General features: G+C 38.2%; 1 protein-coding gene across 3 annotated transcripts in view; it reads left to right on the forward strand.

Annotated features, from left to right (window-relative positions):
* Nucleotides 1-9,943, forward strand: part of OXCT1 (3-oxoacid CoA-transferase 1) — a 148,672-nt gene extending 138,729 nt beyond the window's left edge. For all 3 annotated transcript variants that reach the window (XM_004058907.4, XM_055367533.2, XM_055367534.2), the window contains 2 exons: nucleotides 500-601; nucleotides 8,239-9,943. In XM_004058907.4, the coding sequence (XP_004058955.1) occupies nucleotides 500-601; nucleotides 8,239-8,280 (144 nt within the window). In that variant the 3' untranslated portion in view covers nucleotides 8,281-9,943. The remainder of the gene's footprint in view (nucleotides 1-499; nucleotides 602-8,238) is intronic.
* Nucleotides 9,944-19,976: the final 10,033 nt, after the last annotated feature.

Consider the following 19,976-nt stretch of genomic DNA (forward strand, 5'->3'; position numbering starts at 1 on the left):
TGCTGATTAGGGAGTTGGCATTTATCGTCACCAAAATATCATAGTTACTGTTGACATTTTTTCACTGCTGATTTTTCTTTTGTCCTGGGTCTTGTCTTTCCTTTTTTTTTTTTTTTTTGAGACAGAGTCTGGCTCTGTCGTCCAGGCTGGAGTGCAGTGGCGTGATCTCGGCTCACTGCAAGCTCCGTCTCTCGGGTTCACGCCATTCTCCTGCCTCAGCCTCCCAAGTAGCTGGGACTACAGGTGCCTGCCACCATGCCCAGCTAATTTTTTTTTTTTTTGTATTTTTAGTAGAGACGGGGTTTCACCGTGTTAGCCAGGATGGTCTCGATCTCCTGACCTTGTGATCCACCCATCTAAGCCTACCAAAATGCTGGGATTATAGGCGTGAGCCACCACGCCCGACCTTGTTGAACTTGTGAGGTTATTTCTGTTTTGTGCCATATAATAATTATTTTGATGGAAATTGTCATTGTCCTTTTTCTTCCCACTCTGACAGGCTGTGTTTGATGTGGACAAGAAGAAAGGGTTGACTCTGATTGAGCTCTGGGAAGGCCTGACAGTGGATGACGTACAGAAGAGTACTGGGTGTGATTTTGCAGTAAGTATTTCTGTGAACAAATCCAGACACTTGTCTTATATTATAAGCTTGATTAATGGGTGTTTACAGGACATGAACCATTAATTTGTGATCATTTTTGGAGTTGACCTTTACAGTGAACAGGACTAGAAGGAAGGGTGCCTCTAGATGAGAGCAGGTGGGAACAGAGCTGTGCTCTGACTCGCTGGCCAAGGTTTGGCTTAGGACTCAGAAGCAGGAAGGGGACACACCACCAGGAGCTGCTAGAAACAAAGTTGAGCTTGAGCTCTAAGCTACTTTATGTTTTGAAGGCCCTTGTAATCCCCTGTTCTTTGGTTATATGGCAGCTGTGCTTGAACTTGATTAACTGAAAAATGTTAGCCACATATGGAGAAATGATACTTCCTTATTTTTAAACCCATCTATGACTTATGACTTTATCTAAATTCTATACCATATTTCATCTGTTGAAAATATTAAAATATTGGGCCTCTGACATCACCAGGTTAGTCATCACAAAACAGACATGCCCTGTATTTGAAGATAAGTACATAAAACAGACTTACAAAGCAGATAAATACGTCAGGGGAGTATCCGTTTAAGAAACCTCCAAATCCCTTTTTAAAACAGAATATTACTGAGAATATAAATAATTGCTCTTTCATATAAGTGCTTATTCATAAATCAATCACCTAGCTAATGGCATTGAAAGCATGGCTCAGTCTATTTGAAGTTAACCAAAAGTAAAACTAAAATGTCTCTGAAGAAATGAAGGAAAGTGTATTAGTCCATTCTCACAGAGCTAACAAAGACAACATAAGATTGGGTAGTTTATAGAGAAAAAGAGGTTTGATAGACTCAGGTCCACATGGCTGGGGAGGCCTCACAATCATGGCAGAAGGTGAAGGAGGAGCAAAGGCACGTCTTATGTGGCAGCAAGCAAGAGAGTGTGTGCAGGGAAACTGCCCTTTATAAAACCATCAGATCAAAGACTTACTCACTATCACAAGAACAGCATGTGAAAAACCCACCCCCATGATTCAATTACCTCCCACCAGGTCCCTCCCATGACACAAGGGGATTATGGGAGCTCCAAATCAAGATGAGATTTGGGTGGGGACACAGCGAAACCATATCAGAAAGGGATATTATTCTCATACCTATTTAAGAACCAATCTAATTAAAATGAAATATATTTATAATGAGAAGAAAATATGTTAATGTTACAGCTACACATCTTGGAGAAACTAATTTAACAAAAGTTATTTGATAAGTCATACATATATTTTATGTATGTCTTTCTTGTGTACTACATGCTTTGCTTGTACCTATCAGTGCATAACACATTTTTTTTTTAAGACGGAATCTTGTTCTGTTGCCCAGGCTGGAGTGCAGTGGCGTGATCTTGGCTCACTGCAAGCTCCGCCTCCCAGTTTCACACCATTCTCCTGCCTCAGCCTCCCCAGCAGCTGGGACTACAGGCACATGCCGCCACGCCCGGCTAATTTTTTGTATTTTTAGTAGAGATGGGGTTTCACCGTGCTAGCCAGGATGGTCTCGATCTCCTGACCTTGTGATCCGCCCGCCTCGGCCTCCCAAAGTGCTGGGATTACAGGTGTGAGCCACCGTGCCCGGCCTACACATTTCTCTAAAAACGATTTTTGTTTCATAGTTCATTATCCATATAATAACTGTTCCTGGTACTCTACCAAGGTCTTTGTCTATTAACTTTTTTTGAATGTCCCTTTGGAAAAAGAAGTCTCCCAGTAATACCTTGCATGAAAAGCACATCTTTAATTAGCCTTTCAATAACCTCAAGGGGAAGGATATGCTTATACTTTAACTATTTAGGATTTCTTACTCCAGTGAGAAAAGCAAACAATCTGTATTCAGCTATTTTTTATTTTTTTCTATGTGGAAGAATTAACCTCTTCATCAGATAACATTTTCAAGATCCACAGAATGTTCAGTTTTTTTTTGCAGCAAAAGAGAATGTACAAAGGAAGACCTGGTTATGTAGTTCTTTTTTTATTCATGTGGATAAATAAGGAATGAAAATATGAGTTTTTACTGTTCTTGCTTTGTTTTCCAATAAAAGGTGCTGTTCCAATGGAAAATATCTCTGTAGACCCTCTCAATTTCAGTACCATCTCTTCTTTTCACAGGGATATGTAATCTTGTTTTCTCCAAATTAGGATGTTGAGATGAAATGTTAATTTGTATGTCAATGTTGTCCTGAGAATGAAAAGGTATGGTATCAATGGAACCATCCAGAGGACTAGCTTTTGAGCATCTGACGATCAGTGGCATCTCTTTACACTCTGACAGATGAAATCACATATAACAGGTTGTTTTCTGTAAGGCTAGAGCTGGAGTGCCCTAATTAATAAAATGTTCTACTTAATACCTGGATTATCAATAAGGATACATTTAATTACAAAAGTACATTGAAGATAGCATTTCTTTCTTGATAATTCAGAAGACATTCCATGTCCTAATTTAGAAAATATTCCCTGTGGTTATCACTGCATAGCTAGCATTGTACTCCATATGTGACTATACACTACTTGCTCAAGTTCTGTTTGAGAAAAGTCCCTAGAACTCAGCCTTCAACTGGCAGTCAACATTCTAGAAGGGAATGATTGGCCAGTGTTGCCTCATAAAGAAAAAAAGGTAAAATCCTAGTGCAAAACAATTTAAAATGTGTTGGTAAAAGTCCTGTATTCCTAAGGATATGGGCAAGTGAATGGGCAAAACCTACATTATGTGGATATTAGCTGGTTGGGAAAATACTGGGAATTCCAAAGTAAAAGACTAAATATGACAGCATCTGATAATAGGACGTGACAAAATTTTGGTTTTAGGATATCAAAAAAGAATGATAGTGAAATATTTGGGCACTGTTAAAAAAAGAATTACTAAGACTTTTTCATATATATCATAGTGTTATTAGCCATAATAAAAAAGTGGAAAAAATATGATTTTTATCACATGAAACATAACTTTAAAAAACCTGTAATGACTGTCACAGTTTTGTTCATGATTTTGTATCAACTGAAAGTTGGAGTTTTCCATCGGAGGGCAGTATCTTGAAGGTCATATATGTCTGGAACTTGGTAGAGGCTGTGGAAATTTTGTTGTAGAAATGCAAATATTGATTATATTTCTGGAACCTGAAGGTTCACACACCCAAAATAAGATTCTAGTCAGGAGCTGTTTACAGCTAGAGAAGCCAACCATATGATTACTCTCCCTTAAAATGTAGATGCTATGAAGATAGGGACTTTGCTGTTTCTTGGGGATTGAGTGCTGAATCCCTTGAGAGAAAGGAGCTGAACAGGTAGAGGTAAAAGTATTACTATCATACAGGCTAGAGTGAGGGATGTAGCCTAGGTGTACAGCCACAGCATGCTTTTCAGTTGTGAACCCCACAGATACAGAGGCTTTGGCTCCCCAGTGTAGGCAGCACCAGAGAAACCCAGGCCTCCCACAAGGGTAGCCTTCATTGCTGAGCTTCCATCCACATGGCTGAGAGCAAAACAGAGCATTGCTTTCTAGGTGAAGACCTCAATGAAGAGGAGGAGTCATGCTGAGTTTCACATGTTAAGGTTCCTCTGCCCAAATAATCATTTAATTACATCAATAAGGGACACACCGGAGGCCAGGGTAGTTACATGAATAGATAGGTGTCCTTCCACATGGAATGGAATATGAGAAGTGGGGAATAAAGGCTCCCCTGTCCCCAGCGCTATTGGTAGAGCCTTGTATGTATGTTCATGCTCTACAAATGCTTGTGATGCTGTTCAGTAATGCTTTCCTATTTTTAAATAACTGTGGTAAAAACTTTAAAAAAATTTACCATCTTAACCATGTTTAAGTGTACAATGCAGTAATATTAAGTGTATTCACATTGTTATGCAACAGATCTCTAGAACTTTTATAACTTGCAGCTCTGAAACTACTCATTAAACACTAATTCCACAGCCTTTGGCAACCACTGTTTTTGCTTTCTGTTTCTATCATTTTGACTATTCTAGATACCTCATATGAGTGGAGTCATACAGTATTTGCCCTTTTGTGACTGGCTTATTTTGCTTAGCATAATGTATTCAGGGTTCATCTGTGTTGTAGCATGTATGACAGGATTTTCTTCTTTTTAAGGCTGTATAATATTTCGTTGTGCATATATACCACACTTTCATGACCCACTCATCTGTTGGTAGACATTTGGGTTGCTTCCACCACTTGGCTACTGTGAATAGTGCTGCAAAGAAGATGGATGTGCAAATATCTCTTTGACATTCTGCTTTGAAATTTTTTAGATATATAATTCAGAATTTGGATTGCTGGATCATACGATAATTCTATTTTTAATTTTTTGTGGAACTGCCATACTGTTTCACAATGTTTGCCCCGTTTTACATTCCCACTGTCGGTGCACAGGGGTTCTAATTTCTCCATATCTTTGCCAACAGTTATCTTCTGTTTAATAGTGGCCATTCTAATGGCAGTGAGGTGATATCTCATTGTGGTTTTGATTTGCATTTATCTGGTGATGTTCTCAAAGTTTCTCATATATTCTGGATGCTAATCTCTTATCAGATGATTTCTGAATGTTCTTTTCCATTTCATAGGTTGCTTTTTCACTGTTTTCTTTGACACATGGAAGTTTTTAAGTTCGATATAGTCTTCTGTCTGTCTTTTATGCTACTAGGGCCCAACATTTTCACAACTAAGGAATCCTTTGGCTTATTTTTCTCCCATTGTCCTCAGATTTTGAAAGAAGTCTGTCTCTCAAATATTTAAAGAATCAAAATGATGTCGTATTAAAGCTTGACAAGCTAATGAGTATGTCAAATTTCTTTATTTTTTGGCTGTACTTAACAGCATGCAGTATGCCAGTTACTTGATGGGCGAAAGTATTAGGTTGATGCAAAAGTAATTGTGGTTTAATAAATGGTTTTGCCATTGAAAATAACGGCTTTCAATTGGTTATTTGGGTTGTTTCTTTTCTGATGAATGCTTAAGCTATGTAAAATAGGTGTTTTTATAAACCATGTGTCTGTGGACCTCTTTTGAGACAATATTTCTTTGATTTCATCTTCTTAACTTAAAAAATTAAAAATGTATTCCATATTTAAACATTATGTGGTAGAATAAACTTCCAGATGTCACTAGTCATACACCCAATGTATGTTCCATATTAAGCTGTAAAATATGAATAAAATAGAACCAATTTATGATTCTTGCTCCCAAGAGCCTTGGCTTTATTCTCCAGGCAGGAATATACCTAAACCACCAGTGGCAAAACAAACAAACAAATAAAAAACTAGTAAAAGCATTGTTTGTTGATATGTTTGCAGTGGAATCTGAAAGAAGCTGCAGACATTCCTTGCCTAATTGAATACATTTATACTCTCAGTATCTACTATGAACTGGCATTCTACCAGAGTCAAGCAATATACTTTTGGGATATTAATGCACTGGGAAGACAAATCATTGGCTTGTCTTCTATAGCTAAATCATGTCACCTTGTGCTTAGCCTGCAGATCACGTTGGCAGAATAAGCTCCTTTGGCTTGCATGAATTTACAACGTTGATGAGACTGGGAGAACAGAATGAGAAATGGTGGTTTAGTAGATGTTTTTCCTTAAAAAGCAGGCAAAGTCAGTCTATATAAAGCGTTATCTTATTTTTGATGTCATTTTTCACATTGAGAATGTAAATGACATTAAGAGCTCAAAATAGGGCTGACATGACAAGGAAAAGGATCAGATGTTTAGTTAAAAAAATTAATGTGTCCAGTTTCTTTTTAAAGGAAGTGCTGTGAAGCATCTATAGAAAATGATTTGTAGTAAAAAAGTTTCACTAAACTGGGCCAGGCACAGTGGCTTACGCCTGTAATCCCAGCACTTTGGGAGGCTGAGGCAGGTGGATCACCTGAGGTCGGGAGTTCAAGACCAGCCTTACCAACATGGAGAAACCCCGTCTCTACTAAATATACAAAAATTAGCTGGTCATGGTGGCACATGCCTATGATCCCAGCTACTTGGGAGGCTAAGGCAGGAGAATCGCTTGAACCCAGGAGGCGGAGGTTGCGGTGAGCCAAGATCGCGCCATTGCACTCCAGCCTGGGCAACAAGAGCAAAACTCCGTCTCAAAAAAAAAAAAAAAAAAAAAAGTTTCACTAAATTATTTCCACAGATGCTCTGTTGTTTAAAAAAAAGAAAGAAAATGAACTGTGAGATATACTTATCTAAATACTAAATGTTATTATTAGTAGAGTTGAAAATCTGTGCGTATGTGTGATGTTACTTTTTGTCTACTTATTCTGTTTATTTTGTCTGTATGTCTACTCTTAGAAATAAGTCATAATGCGTTCTCATTTACCATAAGCTATATACCAAATCGCGCTGAACTTTATTATTATTGTTTATTCTTATTTATTCTTTTAGTAGACATTTTTGCCATTCTGGTTTAATATTTTAGTACAAAAATGGAAGACAAGACATTAACTCTTGATACTATGAAGAGTTAATTGTGAAGAGCTAATGCAGACATTATTTATAAATGAACTAAAACTATTTAACCTTATGAAAGCCAAACGACTGCCTGTTCTTTCAGTTTTTAATACTGATGATTTAACCTCTATTAGGAACCTCCCTTCTAGTTCTTTGAAACTTATATAATTATCTACTTATTCATTCATTTGTTCATTTATCAATTTAAGAAAATATTGTTTATTCTGGAAGGTAAAATGCTAATTGGGCTCATTTTGATTGCCACATCTTTCAGAATTTCAAAAAGCACCCAATTTTTGGTATTTCCTGCTTCCCATGGGAACTGTTACTAACTAGAACCCAATCAATATTTGCCATGTTGAATTAAGGAATCTGAACCTGGTACCACACTTTGAAAAATCTGTCTCAGTTAAACTGACCACTTATATTTATGGTTCTCCTGCAACCGGCTCTACCTTAAATATACATTCATTGTCACTTTTCTCTGCTTGCAGATTCGCAGGAAAGCATTGACTGTTTTATACACTGAACATAATTATAATCAACATTTAATTGTTTTAATGCTATTACTCCCATATTTTAATAACTTGGAATCCTCTTATTGCCTTTGTATCATTTTTATTCTGATTATGAAATTTCCGATAAGATTTATCATTGATCATACGTCTCTTCATTAATATGTATTTAGGTAATCCAAAGATTACATAAAGCATCTTTCAACAAAATTATGAATTGGCTGGATCTATTTTGAGGTTTTGGAGACTTGGGGTTTGTACTGCGTCTTAAGTGAAGTCTCAGAGGCATCAGTCTCGGAGATCAGTGATCCATCTGACAGGGGGCTTGGTTACTGGGATCCTTTGTTTTCCTCTGCTCCTCTTCCACCTGCTCCTTGTTGCCAGCCTTGTTCATCTTTAATTTAGGAGCTAATACAAGAAGGTTGAGAACTACAAAATACCCAAAATGTAAACAGAACTGTTCTGTCTCAATGTTTCAGGATGGAAAATCATATGGAAACTCCAGGGAATGTCCATGGCAAGGCTGCTTGTTGCCTACATGATTTAAATTTGGAAATTAAAAGGAGAGAGATTTATATCATGCAGTTTTTCATAATTTGATTTTTTTTTCCTCTTTTACCAGGTTTCACCAAAACTCATGCCAATGCAGCAGATCGCAAATTGAAATATGGATATTTGTACCAGGCTGTGTGTTTTTCATTTTAAACACACAAGATTTAATTGAAAGGACATCAATAATCATAATTGTGTATTTAACAGGTGGTTTTTTATTAGTTTTCTTGTGTTTCAGACTTTATGCAGCCATATAAACTGTTCTCTAGGCATGCTGTGACATTTTAATAAAAAGCAAAAGGAGCATTTATAATTATCTCATTTGTTACGGCTGAGAAGGTTGTTTTTATAATAGGTAATTATATTGAATGCATTTTCACTGAATATGGTATGTATGCTAAATTATATGAACCTTTCCCCAAGAAAGGCCCTAGAAATTGATGTGGCTTTCCTCTTAAATATTAATTATTAGTCCTGAAAGAAAGATAACATATGTGATTTTGTGGTTAGGAGAGTTGCTGTCATGATTGTTTTTTCTTCAGCCTCCTCTGACTTTTCTTTTGGGGCTTCAGATTTTATGATTACATCTTGTCCCCCTAGAACATCCCCCTTCCTCCCATACTGCTTTTAAACCGATGCCCAAGAAGGCAAGCAGGAATGTCTCTTGTGGGGGAGGGCAGGGAGAAATAACTAGTTCAAACCAACTATCTATCTATGCTTTGCAAAGACTAAGGCGTATTATAGGAAGAGGGCTAGAAACCTAACTGATTCTTCTCAGTTTTCTCATTTTAAAACAGCCCAGTATTCCTTTGTATCCTCAAGGGTCCTTGAGAATACTTCTGTTATTGAGACCCTGTGGGCTACTTGTACTGTACCTCCTCTCAAGCCAAGAAGGGCTGTGGGATAATTTACCATGAATCCTTAGTAGCAATGACAGCAGAGTTAAAAAATAAAAGGTGTTTTACTTTCAGGCTCTCGTTTTGGTTCAGAGGAGATTTTAAATATTGAATGACACTTCTACAGAACAACGGTTTTTCTTCTGCCAAGGCTACTTCCTTTAACGAAGTGCCTTTAATTCAGCCTTATCCAACTAGGGAAAATAATGTTGGACCAGTCTAGGATTTGAAGAGTCAGTGAACTTTTAGTGTCAGGGAATAAACATGGTGGGTAGATTAGGTTTGAAAGAAACTTCCTTAGAGGTATTCTCAATACCAGACAGGGGCCCATGGGAATGACTTCAGAAGCATCCCGGATAATAGATGGGTAAAAAGTCTAGGCACCCTGAAGTACAGGGGAGACAGCTGGCCTCTGGACAGAGGTAGGCATAGTACAGTACAATATATCATTCCTCTGGTCCTAAATATACAAGCTTATTCATGTTTTTAGGTGATGGTGGTCATTGAAACTCACTTCTTTTCAGGTGTAGCTACAATTGTGTAATGTACAATATTAGAGAAAGGACAGGCTTTTTATGAGTAACACACACCATATATAAAACAGCCTTTCTGGCTGACCACATGGTTAAATGCGTACCTTCCCAGTACTGGGGGGAAAAAATGACCCTTCTTAGAATGTGCAAGTTCTATGAGAGTAATATATTGATATGATTTTGAAAAGAATTGTTGATAGTTACATCTTCAAACTTGCTTATCATTCCACTATGCATCTTTAAGATAATGTGATTCTAAGTAGATGACTTTATATTCTTGATTAAAGAGTGCTATACATGTTAAGAAATGCATTAAGGAATACAATAAATATTCCAAAGTGATGTAGATCAGTGTGACTGTCCTTTATTTCACTTGGGAATGGCATTGCTAAATGTGGGAATAATGCAACAGATTGTCAGGATAGCTAACAATAAAGTCAGCACACATCACCACTTCTTTTTTTTCCTTTTTTTAAAATTATACTTTAAGTTCTAGGGTACATGTGCACAATGTGCAAGTTTGTTACATATGTATACATGTGCCATGTTGGTGTGCCAACATGCTAATGGTGTGCCATTAACTCGTCATTTACATTAGGTATATCTTCTAATGCTATCCCTCCCCACTTCCCCCACCCCATGACAGGCCCCGGTGTGTGATGTTCCCCTTCCTGTGTCCAAGGGTTCTCATTGTTCAGTTCCCACCTATGAGTGAGAACGTGCGGTGTTTGGTTGTTTGTCCTTGCAATAGTTTGCTGAGAATGACGGTTTCCAGCTTCATCCATGTCCCTACAAAGGACATAAGCTCATCCTTTTTTATGGCTGCATAGTATTCCATGGTGTATATGTGCCACATTTTCTTGATCCAGTCTATCATTGATGGACATTTGGGTTGGTTCCAAGTCTTTGCTATTGTGAATAGTGCCGCAATAAACATACGCACATCACCACTTCTAGTCAAGTTGTTGCTTTTCTTTTTATCTTACCAGAGAAAAGATATTGTTCTTCTAGAAAGATCAAATAAACATTGAGTTTCACAACTTGCTCCTTGTCAGAGCCTGCTATGTTTATAAAAATCATTTATCCAAGGCTTCATATGTGAATCCTTGTTCACTTTTTGTGTAACATTTTCCTTTACCGTACACATTAGTTACCTAGTGCCGTGAGTTTATTTCCATTTTGAAGTGGCTCTAGTGGTAGTCTGCTCAGCATCTGTTTTGCTGCTCCTCTGGTAACAAAGGGGTGGGCACGTCCCCAGGATTTGCTACTTCTGGTAGCTGTCCTTGGTCGACAGTGGTTATACCCAGAGTTGTGCATATGACCAAGGATGTACCAGTTTATTTCTCCAACATTTAAAAAACAGATGAGAAGTCAACTTTCTTACTCCTCTCGGGCTATGAAGCCATAAGAATGTGAATCTGACACCAATACCCCATCTATCTGCTACACACATGCACACACCTAGCTGAGCTCCAGCTGGAGAGAAAGAAACTGATACACAAAACATGGAGCTGTATAGGAAGTATGTCAGTGGGGGCATTCTGGTGGTGTTTGGATAGATGGTTCTGGAAGTGCCTAAGGCCAACTTCCCTCCAGCCATGCCTGGATAGAGTTCATAAATCTTTTTGCTTGAGCAGAGTTTTTGTCACCTGTAAGCACAGTGAAATCATACAGCTTTGGTAATTCTTTTTCGCCATGGTGTCTCACTCTGTCACCTAGGTTGGAGTGCAGTGGCACAATCACGGCTCACTGCAGCCTTAGCCTCCTGGGCTCAAGTGATTCTTCCACTTTAGCTTCCTGAGTACCTGAGACTATAGGTATGCACTACCACACTTGACTAATTTATTTTTTGTAGAAACGGAGTGTCACTATGCTGCCCACGCTTGCCTGGAACTCCTGGCCTCAAGTGATCCTCCTGCCTCAGTCACCCGTAGTGCTGGGATTACAGGCATGACCCAACATGCATGCCATAATTCTTGAGTTCTGAGAGGGACCTGGTCTCCTAGAGAAGTTATGCAGAATATGAGCAAAACTGCTCGTACCTAGTCCCAGAGAACACAAGAGCATTTCTGGGTATTTACAGTGAGTAGGGAGGTTATGAGTAGAGGTTCATTCTCTTCCAATCTCAGTATATTCAGCAAAAGTTTGGGATGTTATTTCAATGGAAGTATAAGCAAAAATTTAATCAATAAGTGGGTTTCTTTGGCACTAACTTCCTCCCTTTTCTCAGGGTGTGATCTTGAGTTTCTTAAGCTTATTTTTAGATCCTCCGTCTTTAAAATAGGGGGGAATACACTGTTTTCCACTGTGGTTCTGTAAGATGTAATTAAAATATCTGGCTGTAAAACTGACATCTTTTAAAAATGCTGTGCCATCATATTACCTTGGAGACAGAATTGTTTATTGTTCCTGTCCTTTTATTTAATGACTACACTGCCTTCCCACTGGAGACAATACTGAATATCAAAGTGGATTTAAGTATAAATACCAATAAGTGTATGTGATCTGAGTGCACATTTATGTGACATATTTGAAGATCCTGCCTCCATAAAGTTAGACACATCTGTGTAAAATCATCCAAACACCCCTTGTGGATCACGCAGCAGCTTCCATGAGCATGATGCCTACAACACTCCAGATAACTAATTGGTAACTCCTTTGTCTAGGGAAACAAATATGTTTGATTGTAGTCATTATCACCCCTCATGGGGAGCCACTCTGGATGGTCCTGTTGGAAAGGGCCTCAGGCAACTCTGCCTTGACTCTTGCATGGCCCACAGTGTGTATGTTGGAAACACACCTATTTCTGCTGACAAACTACAGGATCCCAGATGCCCAACACAGCCATTTTTTTTTGTTTTTGGCTCACTCCTAAACACCAGGTATTCTATCCCTTGCCCTTTAAAGTTTTTAAGAGGAAATCAGACAGTTCCAGAAGCTGGCATATAAAACCTTGGTGTTCCCTTGGAAGACCCTCTGTCTTAATGTGGGGATAGAAGGTAGCTTCTCCCATTTTGCATTCTTGGGGTTGGAGTACTCAACTCTCCAAACTGTTTCTGTAATTGCTCTGTTAATATTTGTTGAATCAATTTGCTGGTTGAAAACAGCAAATTTAGCTGAGGAGTTCCCTCAGCTGAATAATTAGGTAAGACCTTAGGAAGAGGTAAGAAAAGAAAAAGAAACGAGGTGGAATATGGAGGGCATAACACAGGAATAAAGAGACCTGCAATGGTCACGTTTAACACTTGATAATTTATAAAGTACCCAAAATATGCTAGCTAGCTTATTTGATTCTTGTAATAACCTGCCAGGGAGACATTATTACCTCCATTAAAATTAACTTGATTAGTTGGAAAGAAGTAATGTCTGTCAGTTCTTTAATCAAATTAGCTTTTCAGGGCTAATGTTGGATTTTGCCAAGGTAGTTAATGAGATGTGAATTAAATCCCCTGAATAGAACTAGATTTGTGGCTCTTTGGTAAGCTATAAAACAGAGTCCAAATTCTCTAAACCTAATGGAACAAATATTCAAATTTTGTTCCCTCTGCCCTCACAGCTCTTATACACAACCCAGTTTATAAGGAAATGGGTAGTTGTCAAGTAAAAACGATGATGCCACCCACCAGGCAAAATGTCCCCATGGAAGACTTGTAATTACCCGATGTGCTTACATGAAAGGTTCTATGTAGGTAAGCATGCTCACCTGACATCAACCAGAGGGATGGACACACTTTGCTTTGTCTTTGTGGCTGAGCAACTTTCTGAAATTGTTTGTTTGCAATTAACCTTTACCCACATTCAAAGTCAGAGTTGTACTTAAGACTAATTCAGTTGAGCCCCAGAAATAAAGCTAAGATTGTTACCGAACTGAACATGGGTTACCTGCTTGACACAGCAAAGCCAAACACTGATATTGGGATATGCAGCAAGAAAACGTGAGGTATTTATTGCAGGGCAGCAAGCAAGGAGAATTAGGCAGCTCATGCTTAGGACCCATACTCTTCAATGGCTTAAATGTAAGGGTTTTTAAAGACAAGATGACGGAGGTTACAGGTGAAGTCATAAGTCAATACATGGAGGCCGTACATTGGTGTGGCCTAAAAAGGCAGGACATCTTGAAGCAGGGCCCATAGGTCATAGATGGATTCAAAGATTTTCTGATTTGCCCTTGGTTAAGCTTTGCTTAAAAACTTGGGGTCAGTAGAAAAAAAGTGTTAAGCTCTGGCCTGTGGGCATGACTTCCTCCAGGCCCCTCAGGAAGAAATTCAGAATGAGGAACATTGGTCAGAGTTCAGCCCTCAGTTCCCTAGTATCTGAGGTCTGTGTGCCAGCAAAGAGCATTTTCCATTTGTTGGGGATCTGGGTTTCTGAAAAACAACTCAGGGACATAAATAAAGATGTTCTCTTGAGTTTCTATAGGGAACCAAATATTTCGTTGCTCTCACTTCTTCGGCTGTTTTAAGCTATATTTACCTTTTTGCTTAACAGGTTGCTCATAAGGCTAGCTAGCCACTTCTCAAGGATAGCTAGGTGCCTGGGATTTTCCTTGAAGGGGCTCCAGGTTTTCTTTTATTTCTATGCTCTGTGGGTCCATCAGGCCTCAAAGAGGGGTCCCTGCTCCATCTCAATATTTGTATCCTGAAAGTAAATGTTACAGGTGACATAGAGGAATGCTCAGTGAGATCTAATAGTTTCCTCCAACAGGAAAGACAGGATCCATGGAAAGAAGAAAACTGGTCATGGCACTGGAGCCTGTGGAGTGGGTTGGGGTTGGGGTTGGAGTAAGAAGGCATTAGGGTTCAGCAAGACACACTTTATATGAAACATTTAAGTGTTATTATCGTATTTTTTTAAGACAGCATCAATTTTAAAATGCACTATGATTTTGTTTACTTTCTTATCACTTAGAAATTTTATTGTGTAGATACTAAGATTTTTTAGACTTCTCCTCAGTCCCAGGTGAGTTCACCAATTACTCCCTGCCTGTGTAAGGCAAAGAAGAGTCATTAATGGATGCCTTGTGCAGCTGATAGGCATTGCAAGCAGTTAATGACCCAAGAAAATTGACCAGTCTTGAAGTCTGTGCATTTGCAATCCAGGAGTTTATCAGTGACAAGAGGGGTCAAATGGTCAAAGGGACAGGGTCAGGGTGGGGATCAGGTCAGGAGAAGGGTGGAGGTGTGGGGAGCTGGTGCCTGCCTCAGCTCCCCCTCTGGAACAGTAGTGCAACCAGAGGCCAAGGGTGCCAAGACAATTGTAGTGTGCCACCATTTGTGAGATGCATCTCAATTTCAGAGGTGATAAAATGTGGAAAATTGTTTATCTTTGCTAAAGTCAGTGAATTGCAGGGAGTCCTCTCAGGCCTTTCTGAATTGGCATAATGTTTGATTTAAGAATATTTTAAAGAAACATCTTGTCATTACATTCTATTACATACAGCACTGATTGCATAGGAAATAATCCCTAAGGACCTCTTTCACAAATAAGAGTTGGTAATTATATTAGTGTGTATGTAAATAAGTGCTTAAAAATGGTTCCCCCAGCAATCCAAGTGTTCATTATGGAAACTTTCCATCATGATTTGCCTTCCAGGTTTGTCTCTGTGTCCTCCTAACCTTTTCCTCTCACACCCCTCTTTTCTATACACACAATTTCTGCTTCAGGTATATAAAAGTTTTGCCTGTAATCCCAGCACTTTGGGAGGCCAAGGCAGGTGGATCACTTGAGGTCAGGAGTTCAAGACCAGCCTTACCAACATGGCAAAACCCCATCTCTACTAAAAATACAAAGTTGGCTGGGCGTGGGTCATGCCTGTAATCCCAGCTACTTGGGAGGCTAAGGCAGGAGAATTGCTTGAACCTGGGAGGCAGAGGTTGCAGTGAGCTGAGATTGTGCCATTGCACTCAAGCCTGGGCAAAAAGAGTGAAACTCCAACTCAAAAAAAGAAAAGTTTATCTGTGAAAAAGTTTGAATACTGGGGTGGGTGCAGTGGCTCATGCCTGTAATCCTAGCACTTTGGGAGGCCGAGGCAGGTGGATAGCTTGAGCTCAGGAGTTTGAAACCAGCTTGGGCAAGACATGGTGAAACCTCATCTCTACCAAAAATACAAAAAAATTAGCTGGGCATGATGACACTCACCTGTAGTCCCAGCTACTTGAGGGGTTGAGGTGGGAAGATCGCTTGAGTCCAGGAGGTCAAGGCCACAGTGAGCTGAGATTGCACCACTGCACTCCAGCATGGGTGACAAAGTGAGACCCTGTCTCAAAAAAAATAAAAAGAAAAATTTTTAATGTGGTAATTAAAGATATTTAACATGGTATAGATACTCAAATATATAAACAAAGTATAGAAGGCCAATGCATCTGAGGAGTTACTTCTATTAAGTCAGTAGTATGAAACTCCATATGAGATTGTTGAAGTGAACAATGCCATTTAGGATGAGTGTGATCAAATTGGAGAAAGCACAGGAAAACAAATAATTAAAAATAATACAACTATGGAAAAAGAATAAAATGCCATGGAATATTTAACTTGCAGAAGAGACGTTAAAAGAGTGATTTAACAAGAATTTAGAAAACTGCTGTTTATAACTAAAGAATGCCCAGGCCCAAAGGGAAAGAAGAAGAAGAGGGTGTGGAATTTAATTTAGACACTAACCAGCATTTCATGACAATGAGATTTTAAGAAACAGGAATTAAATGACCTATTTATTCATCCATTTATTTTAAATTTTATTGCATATATTTAAGGTATACACCATGATGTTCATTTATTTACTGGTAGGAATTGAGGGGGAGCGAGAGAAAGGGAGAGAGAGGAGAGGTGTTGGGTAGTCTAATTTGGAGACAGTTCTGGAATCTAGCATTCCTAAAATCTGGTATTCAAGGAAATTTCTACTGGCTTTACAGTCTGGATTCTCTTTATAAACGTATTAATTCTCTCATTATCCAAAAAAACCTATTTGTATATGCTTGGCAAACAATAGATGCTCAATAAATTTTTAGTGAAAGAGTGAGTGAAGAGAATATGAACTAATAAATAATTCAGTGGCACAGGATCATATTTAGACAAAATTCAGTTTGTCTTTTTAAATTTCTAACTCCAAATAATAACAGCAAACAAGCACAACTGGCCCAGAGATACCAGTGATAGTTAAGGTCTCTCTCTGTCACTATCTCTTTCCCCCCTCTCCTTTCTTTCTTCCTTTTAAGAGATATGTATTAAGCACTCTTATCAGTCAGAGTCCAATCAGGAGACAGAAAGTACATGGTGAGTTGAACAGGGAAAGTTTAAAATAAAGAATTGTTAACTATAACAGGAAATTGGAGGAATGCATAATTGACTAGTAAGAAGTAAAGCAAATTCTAAGCAACATGAGATTAACAGCTATAAGGAGCAACCACTACACTTTGAGTTAAAATAGAGCATCCAAGGAACAGGCCTCCAGGGCTGAGATCCAGACCTTGTTCAAAAGTGCATGGCTGTGGCTCACTGGATGGCAGAGAAGTCAATGTGATGCTATGCCAACAGAACTTTCTCGAAATCTGCCTCTGGGGTGCAACAGGAAGCTGTCACAGAGATGCAGCCATGCTTCTCCTGGTGCCACAAGCCACCCAAAGAGGTGCTAGGGAAGTCTGTTAACAGGGAGCTGTCTCATCTGGGGCATTCCACTGCACAGACACCTGCTGGGGGATGTAGCTGGCTGCTGGGTCCCATAGGCTGCCACATACTGCAGGAGCCATGAATGGGAAAAGCCAGTTTTGCTGTGATTGTTGGGTACTGGGGAAGCTATGTGTGCTGCAGGACCCTGGAAAGAGAAGCACACCAGAACTAGGAGGATAAAGCTCTTCCTCCTCCAGTGTCTCTCTAGCACCTTCTATTGACAAAGCTTAATATAGTGCCAGTTGGCAAAGAAGTCATATTTGCAGGCTTCATCTGTATTATCTTGGACAAAGCAACGAAAGCTGGATTTGGAGCCAGAAGTCAGCAAGATGCTAACTGACATAATTACCTGCTATGAGCCAGCAGTGTACTAGATGCTAGGGATATGGCAATAAGAAAGCATATTGTCTCACCCTCATGGAGCTTAGATTCTAGTGGAAAGAAATAGCTCTTAATCACATAATCACCCTTGAGAGTTAACTTATAACCGTGTTGAGTTTTCTTTTTATGAAGAAAAAGTATGCGTGCCATGAGAGGTTATTTTAAAGGATCTTGAAGTTATATTAATATTTCTTACTTGCCTCTGTTCAGCACATCCTTACATTTGCCACAGGTTGTTCAATAAAATGTGAAAGCATGTGTAAAAAGCTAAAGTGACTCTTGACAATAAAAACCAACCAACCAAAAAAAAAAACTCCTCAAAACAATATGGAGATCAACTAACTTAACATCTGTGAAAAATTACAAAAAGAATTCAGCCACAAGGCAGAACTCTGGTAAAAGTGGTTAGAGGACAAAAATCAAACATCACTTGTGCTTGATTTGAGAAAATCTGAACTTTACAGTTTCAGTGAAATAATAGAGTTATTAAAAGGATATGAAATAGAATGATTCTGGCCCAGGGTGAAAGCCATACCACTCAGTGGTTATTGTAGTCATTTGATTATAGATGTTTTATCGTGGAAGGATATTACATAGATACAATCTGTCCTGAAGAGGTCAATTGAAATACTCTGGTGACTGAGGAAATGCAGCAATGAGAATGCTGCTAACCAAACTGAGCCAGCTGTGTTTTTCAGAGGAGAAGGAATTGTGAAATGACCTCATTGTCATCTGTAATATCATGGAGAAGCAGAAATGTTCCAAGGACATCTGAGCTGGTGTTAAAGTCGAACATATTTATAAAAGTTAACTCTGGCATAAACATAAAACTACTTTATATTGTTAGAAGGGAAAAATGAAAACATAAAATCATTTACAAACCTGTTCTATACATGGAATACATCCATTTGTTTATCTCAATAATGGCTATCCAATTAATAAGGAAAATTTTTTTTTCATTTAACAAGACCATAGCACAAAAAGATCTATCAATCTACCAATATGTATACAACCTATAAGTCTAGTCCAGAAAAAGAGCAAATATGTTTTAAAAAATTACTAAAACAGCATAAGAAGTTCATCTGTCAAATAGGTCATAGTTTGTAAGCACTAATTTAATAATAAAAATAGAAAGCATTTTGAAACTTTGCTCCACAACCAACTTATGTCCCTTAATCTCGGGAATCTCATGACTTGACCTTGTCAGGAAAAGTATTAATTTGTGGGTGAAATGATCAGACATGAAGATTTGCTTAAAAATACTCTGTCAAGTAATGAGGGTAATGACAATTATAGAAAAATCGATGAAGTAATATTGGCAAAATTTGGGTAAAGCTGGGGGTGACAGGTACATGAAAGTTAATTATACTCTACTGTATGTTTGAAATTAATCATATTAGAAGGGTTTTCAAAAGAAAGATATAAATGCAATATCATACTCTTCTTTACTGTATGTTTGAAATTAATCATATTAGAAGGGTTTTCAAAAGAAAGATATAAATGCAATATCCATTATAGCATATTTATGATAATTACAGTTTTGAATAGGAAAATTTAGTGATGTTTTGAATAAGAAAATTTAGTGATGATTCCCTGGGGTTGGGATTAGAAATTTAGTCAAGAGGAACTACAATCTCAATGGAAGAGAGAAGATGAGGATGGATTTTTTAAATCAAGTTCATTTTTATTATTTTAATCACTAATAATGCAAACCCCAGAAGAATGAAAATAAGTACAAAAAGCATGAAAAAAAATCCAACATTATTAGCTATCAGGCAAATGCAACTTTAAGCCATACTAAGATACTACCACACACCTGACAGAATAACTAAAATAAAAACAGTGACACCACCAAATGTTGGTAAAGATATGGAGACACTAAATCTCTCATACATTTCTGGGGGAATGTAAAATGATATAGCCATTCCGGAAAACAGTTTGGCAGTTTCTTATAAAACTAACATATAATTTACTGTGTGGCCCAATGAATGCACTATTGGGCATTATTCCAGAAAAATGAACTTATGTTGATATAAAAACCTATACAAGAATATCAGCAGCAGTTTTATTTATGAAAGTCAAAAGCTGGGAGCAGCCCAGATATCCTTAAATGGGTGAATGGTTAAACGAACTGTGGAAAATCCTTAAATAGAATACTACTCAACAATAAAAAGAAACAAACTATTGATATATGCAACAACTAGGATGAATTTCCAGGAAATTACACTGAGAAAAAAAAAAGCCTGTGCCAAAAGGCTATATACAATATGATTTCACTTATGTAACATTTTTGAAATGATAAAATTTTAGCAACAGAGAACATATCAGATGTTGTC

The sequence above is a fragment of the Gorilla gorilla genome, chromosome 19 (genome assembly GCF_029281585.2).
Source record: "Gorilla gorilla gorilla isolate KB3781 chromosome 19, NHGRI_mGorGor1-v2.1_pri, whole genome shotgun sequence".
Lineage (NCBI taxonomy): Eukaryota > Metazoa > Chordata > Mammalia > Primates > Hominidae > Gorilla > Gorilla gorilla.